Raw genomic sequence first — 8,607 nt, 5'->3', positions numbered from 1 at the left:
TGTGTGTGTCTCTATCATTCTGACCCTGTTTAGACCAAATGGCTTATATCCAGATTTTTTCCAGATTCAGTTGAAAGTGATTGTAGTGTATACCTGGCATCTCAATGTGTCTCAGCTGAATGTTTGAGTGACCTATGAGTTTTCACTTTCCTTCTCAAATTTGATTCTGTAAGTGGGAAAGTGAACTATTATAAACCTCAAAAATGTTTTTATATGTTCATCTGAACATGGATATGGATAGGACAGGAACACGTCAGGGAAAAATTTACAAATCAGCATCAATGTTTGTTTAGGCTGGTTTAGACGTGTTTGGGATATTTTAATGAGCCTCACACACGCTACAAAAATGATCGGGCGGCTTATGGGAGTTGTTGAGAATGCATTTGCATCCATGGCCGCCTCCTGAATCAGACTCCACATCCCAACATTTTCTCAATATGTTTTGGGTGCATTTGACCCATTTTCATGTTATCAGAAGTTTGTGTGAACAGGGCTTGTAAATCTCTTTTGCTCCCTGTCTGTTACTTTTGAGATAATAACAATATAATAACTGTAACTGTATAATAACCAGCACTGTAGAGCACCTTTTTTTTCCATTGTCAAGGGAGCCTCCAAATTGCAGCCATGAATGTGTCTCAAGCGTGGGCAATTTACATTTTTTTTCCCAAACACATTTGAGATAATTCATGAACCATACTTTACTGTATGTAAATCCTGGATGCATTCTCAGGTGCTGCTTACAATGCCATCAAAGTTACTTTAATGTGGCCGGGTTAGCTCAGTTGCCAGAGCGGGCGCACACATATAGAAGTTTACTCCTCAACACAGCGGCTGCGGGTTCGACCCCGACCTGCGGCCCTTTGCTGCATGTCATTCCCCCCCTCTCTCTCCCCTTCCATGTCTTCATCTGTCCTGTGGAAATAGAAGCCTAAAATGCCCAAAAAATAATCTTTATAAAAAGGTACTTTAATTTGGCCAACCTAGGAGCCCACATGCCTTCAAACTGGCAACATGTTGTCACATACACCATACACACTGTCCCTGTACATAGCTGTAAAAAGCAAGCAGTCGATTTTACATTGATCATAACGTACTGTCGATAAAGCAGATTGCCAAACCAGTCCCAACTCCAGACTCGAACAGCAGCCGTTCATTTGACCCACTTACAGGGATAGAGACTGTGACTCCATTTATTTATTATCTTTGTTTTTAACGGGGGGGGGGGCGCATTAAGATGAATCTCTCTCTGTTCTCTACAAGACACGGTACTCGTGTGTGTGCATGCGCATGCTTGTTCCCCTCCTAAGCCTTTTATTAGCTTCATTAATAGATGTCACATTGTGGTTAATGTCAATTTTGGGATCACAACACTGGGTCTTTATCTGTTACACAACAACTCACTGGATATTTTCGGAGTGCACAGAAACTTTATAACACAAGCAGACAGACTTATGTAATGGGAGCAACGCTAGTCTGACACAGTCAGGGGGAGCAAGGCAGCACATTCCAGTGCAGCTTCATGTCCCAGCGCAACTAGCACAAATGACAAAATAGGTTACAACACAAACCTTATGCCAAGGAGAGCGAAGGTTCACTGACAGAGTTAAGTGTTGAAAATAAACACTCACAAATCAAATGAATGCTAATCTAATGATTCTTATTTCTTTTGCTGTTCCAGCTGTTTCTACCAGTCCTCTGGGTTGAAACTGGTGAACCTTAATTGACCTAACAGGACTCATTCTGAATGAAACGTGTCCACTTTGGAGTGAATAATATTAATGATAAATCTCTTGGATGAACCTCTCATATGTTTTTAATCCGGCGTTCTGGCACTCGTATTTTTCTCTGTTTTGGCTATCAAATCTTGATAAAAGTGGCCGTTAATGGCATCTCACTCACTTAACTTCTCTCCCCTGGAATTCCCAGCCTCTCACTATCATCAAGATGAATTGGCCTGCGTGCGTGTGTGTGTGTGTTTTCCATTATGCCTGAATAGGATATCTCTCTTCTTACCTAGAATCTGCCTATTTGCAAGAATGTCAAGCACGTGTTTGTGTGTGTGTGCGCCCTTCTCTGGCCTTTGTCACTCTTTGTGTACATTCCGTGAAATTAGGCCATAAACGAATAGGTTTAGCATGTCTGTATCACATTTTTCGGCAGTGCTTTCCTTGTTACACACCTGCGTGAATGGCTTGGCGGAAGGTTTCAATAACGGCAGTTAATTGGATCATTACTTTCTTAATTAAAACAAGATACATGTCAGTAACACAACACAAAGAGACAAAAGAATAGTTTGTTTTTATATACATTTCTGCATTAATATAGCATGTTTGCAGTGCTCTGTTTACCATCAATTGGTTATTATTTATGTTTTGTTATGGAAGTTTCTGTTCAGCGAGGGAGGAATTTGTTGTGAAGAAGAGACCTTGTTGAAAGAAAAATAAAGACAGGCTAGAGACTGGATTAAAAGTTTAGATATTCGGTGAAAGAGTTTAATTATTTTCTCGAGAGAACAATCAAACAAAATGACGAGAATGGCAGTTCACAATGCAACAGAGTAACAAGGTGACATTACACATTCTGGTGCCCGTGTATCCCTAGATTCCCTTATTTGAACTCTTTGCCAACCTAATTTCCTTATCTCTGTAATTGGAAGTGTTCTGCCTACAGGTTATTGTACAGTCACGGAAGATAAGTGTGATTTGTCTATTTTTGACGTATATTCAGGTCACCCATGGCGCCAACATCTTCATTCATGTGCAGACAGCTTCCAGCCCTCAGTGTCAGCCTACTGTTAATGCCACACCCTGGATACTGATCAGTGTTTGGGAGGAGAAAAGTGCATCTTTTGCTGTGTTGTATGAGTTATTGAGGTTTAAAACCATATACAGTGGATAGACTGTTCTTCATGTTAGGATTATATGAATTTGCTCACTGCACTACCTTATGTTCTTATTGCATTAAGAGTTGTAGAATTGCATTTAAGAGAATAGCTGTTTTACAAGAGGCCATTCCGGTTGCAGAAATAGAGAAGAAGTAAATGTAAAGCTACTGAAAGCGTGTGTGTAGGCTTTGACTCTTCATCTTCTCTCAGATACAGAACATGGTTTACCGGCAGGGACACTAATGAAAGCATGCATGTGAGTAAGGCTGGGCAATGTAGAGAAAATCAAATATCACGATATTCTTGACCAAATACCTTAATGTCAATATTGCGACGATATTGTATGGTTGACTATGGGTGCAAATTGGTATTTAAGGTCAATGTGTCCTTTATTAGTCCCACAAGGGGAAATTACAATTTTTCACTCTGTTACACACAGGCCTGAATTACACACACATGCTCAATAACTATAAATGGAGAGATGGGAGAGTGAGGGGGCTGCTTGTGCCTTGCTCAAGAGCACCTTGGCAGTGCCCAGGAGGTGAACTGGCACCGCTCCGGCTACCAGTCCACCACCTGTTCCCAACCTAACTCGCTACGGACTGAGCTACTGCCACCCCTACATTACACAATGAGATTTTAGATAAATATTCTCCAGAAATGATTTAATAAATTAGTGGGTAAAGGTAAATAATAGAACAGCTAGAACAGTCTGGTAAGTTCAGAAAATGACATCACTTACTTACTGTAATGCAGCCTGCAAAACCAGGTAAAGACAACACTTATCATATTACAATATATCCAAAATCAAAGACGATATCTAGTCTCATGCCGCGATATCAATACAACATTGATGTATTGCCCAGCCTTACATGTCTTACATGAGGCTAGTAAACTAACCCAATTAAAGTATGTTTTGTTTGTGCGTTGTAATTTTTCGCAGGGGTGGGGGGGTGTCAATGAAACGGCCCATTTGTGTGGCGTCCTGTTGTGTTCTTAAACCCCCCCAACAAAGCACAAGTAGATTTTATATTTCACAATTTTTCTATCAGATTGTTTCATAGATTCCAACGTCTCTGAACCTGCTTGAAGGCAGCTTTATTTCACAGGAGAGAGAGAGAGAGAGAGAGAGAGAGAAAGGAATGAGACAAGCGAGACATAGAGAGTGCTCTTTTGTTTCAAGAAGACTTCAGTTATTACACAAACTCCCGGGCAGTTCAGTGCTTGTGTTTTCGTTTTTTTGTTTTTTTGTTTTTACCCTCCAAAGTGTTTTAAAACTCTATTGTGGCAGCGATAAAGGCAGCGGTGTTGCCAGTTTACTCACACCGCCTCAAACCATAGCTCAAAACACACTGACAAGTCTGATCGTCGATTATTTGATTGGCCACCGCAGCGTGACGTGGGGTTGTGTCTCTCCAAAAGTTGAGTCGGTCTCAATTTTTTGCCACAGCACCGCTGCGTTTGTTTGACTGTGTAATAATAATCCGGCTTCAACAGCATTCCTACTTTTTGAAACAAGTAATTGAGTGTAAATCTGTTTGTTTTTAATGGCCCTTTTGGCAATAGCTTTACAGTTTAATAAATACACCTTTTAACCTTCTTGGAAAGAGTTATGTCATATGTTTAAATGTAAGGCTGCAGCCAGTTAGCTTAGCCTTAAGGCTGGAAGTGGGGGAAACAGCTAGCCTGACTCAGTCCTGTGACAAGACAAAGAACACCAAGGTATTATTTGGTAAGAAGTATGCTTTAGAACTGTTGAAAGGCAGAGCCAGGCTAGCTGTTTCCTTCCATTTCCATGTCTTTATGCTAACTGAGCTGACCAGAGCTTCATATTTAAAGGACAGATGAGCAAGGTCAACCTTCTCATCCAGCTCTTGGCCTATTAGCATATTTTCCAAAATGCTCAACTTTTCATTTTTTTAAACTGTGTATAACATCATATAAATTAACTTTAAAAAATAACCTTGTATTTTAGATCCAGGTGTTGTTTTTTTGTGCCATAATAGCGATTTAATTGGGTAGCTGAGGAACATGTGTTGATGTTCTTCCAATGTGACTATCAAAGATTTAAAAAAAAAAAAAAACATAGGAGAGAAAAGAAAAACAATCTACATCAGAGTTGTGTCACCTAACTACATAATTATGGCGTCAGTGTTGTTACCGCACCACATGAGCAGGTAGGAATTAAGACTAACTGAAATGGATGTTTCCTTATGTGTTATGTATAAAGTGTTGGCTCTGGCAGAATTGTTTGTGTGCAAGTTTGTGCCCATGAGTGCTCGGGTGAAAATAACGTGAAAAGAGGAAGTCCTCAAACCACCATGGACAAATATGACATACAATGACATAAATAGCTAGGTTTTCCTTTATGAAAATATCTTTTGTTATTTTTGACTGTTTTAGCATGTTTGTCAAATGGCTAGACTCTGACCATTCACCTAGTTCCCAAATCATCCTCCATTCCCTCTCCATCATCTATTTTCCTCCACTCTGCCACCTTTCTCTCAATGCACTTTAGTCTTTGTGACTCATTAGTCAATCTCTTCTGCCTCTTATTTCTTTTTTCTATTGCATTGTTTTTTTAATTGTCATCCTTGACAGTTAAAACTGCCCCTCTCTTTTTTTCTCTTTGAACATGCCTTTATTCTCTAAATTCTTGACGGCCTTATCTTATTGCCACTTTGTAGCAAAGCTACGCCTTCAACACTTTTGATCGCCCCTGGACTCTTTCTCTCGTTTTCTTCCCTTTTACAAAACTCATGTATCCCCCCCTTTGTCTCCTCAGATGTGGCCCCCGCAGAGCAGGAGAAGCTCTTCATCCAGAAGCTTCGCCAGTGCTGCGTTCTTTTTGACTTCCTGTCCGACCCGCTGAGCGACCTGAAATGGAAGGAAGTGAAGCGCGCGGCGCTGAGCGAAATGGTGGAGTACATCACCCACAACAGGAATGTCATCACAGAGCCCATCTACCCAGAGGTGGTGCACATGGTCAGTAAAATTGGAGGGGGTTAAGTTTGCAGTTCAAGCTGAAGATGAGGACGTAACCTGAGCTGAGAATAGGGGCAGCTGCAGGGCAGAGCTACGTAACAGGATCACAGCTTGGTGTCCCAGCTGATGTTTGTGATCAGGTTTTGTTAGAGGGGTTTTGCTTAGGGCAGAAGGTGTCTATTCAGTCCCCAAAATACATAGTTTTTTCTTTCACGTAGACATAAGTTGAGTTACGTAAAAGCTGTAAGGATCTGCAAGAGTTCATGTATACCAATGTTACATTTTATTACTGAACTGGATTTTTCATATAGTCATCATCAGGGCAAAACTAAATGTGTCCAATACTTTGGTGTATTACTATAAACCTGCAAAACTAATAACATTCCCACCAGCTGTACTGTAAGTGCTAGCATGCAAATATGCTAAACTAGGATGTAGGGCTGAGTAAAATAATCAATTTTCCAATTAAAATCTATCTATTTTTGAATTATCTTATATTGATTCATAAAATCTAGAAGTCAATCTTTTAATATATGCCACGTCACCATGGATGTGTAAGTAAAAAGTACTTTAAACATACCTTTTAGTCTGTAACCTGGTGCATTCTAACACAATTAACAGCTGAAGTTCTCAGGGAATCTCTTTTTATATCCTAGCAAAATTGGTATTGTGACAGACATTTCCCTTACCTATTTGATATGCAATGGAAATGTAATTGAATCGGGACTGCCTGAATCTGAATCAATTCAGGAAATCATTGGCGATATACAGCCCATGGTATTGCGTGCTAAACATCAGCATGTTAGCATAGTCCTTGAGAGCTGCATATATGGTAGAGCATATGACGTTAGCATTTTGCTCAAAGCACAGCTGTACTCAGAGGCAAGTTTATTTATATAGCACATTTAAGAAACAAGGCAATTAAAAATGCTTCACATAAAACATTAGTCATTTAAAGAGAATAAAAAATAAGAACAAACTGCAGTGTAAGAGATGAACAATTACTTGATGTAATTAATTATGGAGCAGAAAACAGAAACATCTTCAGACCCTAGACCTGTTCCAGACCACCTGAGAGATCTAGATGGTTCATAATGTAGCAGAAGATCAGTAATCAGTACATATCAGCAAATGTACCTTGGCCTAAAACTAGTCAGTGGTTTATAAACCAATGATAGAATTTTGAAATTGATTCTTTGAGAGACACAAAGCCAGTGTAAAGACCTCAGGACAGGAGTGTTGTGATCCACTTTCTTGGTCTTAAGCCCCTGACACACCAACCAGACGGCAGACCCTCGGCAGAAAACGCAGTTGGACTTATGAGCCTCCCCGAGTTGGTCAAAAAGTGCCTCGGAACACACCAAAGCGATAAGACGTAATACGTCTCCATAACAGTAGGCGGCGCTAGTCTGTATTGTCGACCAAAAATGAAAAACGTCAGCTAATTGGATGAATGCGTCCCATGGGTCTGGTTTCTTCGGAAATTCAGTGCCAGACAGGCGGCTTTTTCAGAATATGCTCTCATATTTTTCCATTTTTCACTCACAGAAACATGTTTCTGAAAACATTTTAAGCGAGAAATAGGCCAGGCGGTTTCAGAAACTGTCTTCATTTCAGATCGACAAAGGTCAGTTTAAAGATTTTCATCAAATTTTGAGAGACTCTAGTTACGCTCATCCTGCTCCTCGTTTTTGGGTTTGTACTCCACCAATCAGATTGGTCATTTGAGTCGGACTGCCGGCAGTGCCCGCCTGCCGACAGAGCATGTCAGGTCGGCCAAAATGAAGGCCAACGGCCCCTCTGGACGGATGACGGCACGGAACACACCAAACAGACTCAAGTCATGGACCTCGCCAATTATGTGTCGCGGGCCTTTGTGAGCAGCCAAGCAGACTATATTGAACTTTTAAAGCCAGCAATGCAGTTTGGCTTAAGCTTTCAACATCTGTCATTCATACCGCAATTCCTTCATAAATTGCCATGTTTAGTATAAGTTAATCTTTCCCAGAAAAACCTTTTTTCTGCTACAGGGGGTTGTGACTCCTTTTCAGCAGAAGCAATAGTGATTTGTTTGAAATTATTGATTATCAGTTAAATTTCAGCAGCACAGTCCAAGCAAACTAAAATGATAATCGGCATTCTGCTCACCATCTCATCACAGCCTTTAGTGTGGAGAGATACAGAAATGAAGCTATAAACTTTGAAAGGTACAAGTATCTTACTCAACTACAGACTATCTTTTCATTAACAAAGCCAACAGCAGAACTGCGATAATCATGGTTATGACATTCCCATTTACAGTTTTCATTGTGGAGTTAATGAACAGTCATCTTCACAGCCTGGACTGCGGCTCAGTCCAGATAGTCTCTCTACCTTTTAGCCTGTAGCCTGTCTTGTCAAACAAGGTTCCCAGTGTTTTAGTAGGCCACCTGCACTGTCCCATGATCTGCCTGGTGGAGAACAGCAGCCCACAGGGGAGTCAGTTGACACTGTGAGAGACCAGAAACACAACACACTTGGATTATTGTGGGCCAAACCCTTTGAGGCCTGTTGCAAGGACAAAGTTAAAATCAACCTAAAAAGAAGAAATAATTTTAGAATAAATAAATAATAAATCATCCCATAAAAATGGGACATTTCATGGATGTTTACAAACACAGCAATTAGTTAAATGTATTATAAACTCTAAGGACAGTTACCCTTTTGTTTTTAAAAATTCCTCACTGATTTTTTTTTTT

General features: G+C 40.3%; 1 protein-coding gene across 5 annotated transcripts in view; it reads left to right on the top strand.

Annotated features, from left to right (window-relative positions):
* ppp2r5ca (protein phosphatase 2, regulatory subunit B', gamma a) overlaps positions 1-8,607 on the top strand; it is a 25,375-nt gene that overhangs the window by 8,765 nt on the left and 8,003 nt on the right. For all 5 annotated transcript variants that reach the window (XM_032500516.1, XM_032500518.1, XM_032500520.1 and 2 more), the window contains one exon: positions 5,670-5,869. In XM_032500516.1, the coding sequence (XP_032356407.1) occupies positions 5,670-5,869 (200 nt within the window). The remainder of the gene's footprint in view (positions 1-5,669; positions 5,870-8,607) is intronic.

The sequence above is a fragment of the Etheostoma spectabile genome, chromosome 20 (genome assembly GCF_008692095.1).
Source record: "Etheostoma spectabile isolate EspeVRDwgs_2016 chromosome 20, UIUC_Espe_1.0, whole genome shotgun sequence".
NCBI lineage: Eukaryota > Metazoa > Chordata > Actinopteri > Perciformes > Percidae > Etheostoma > Etheostoma spectabile.
Note: the sequence above shows the minus strand (reverse complement) of the source record. Positions and strands in the feature narration are given on the sequence as shown.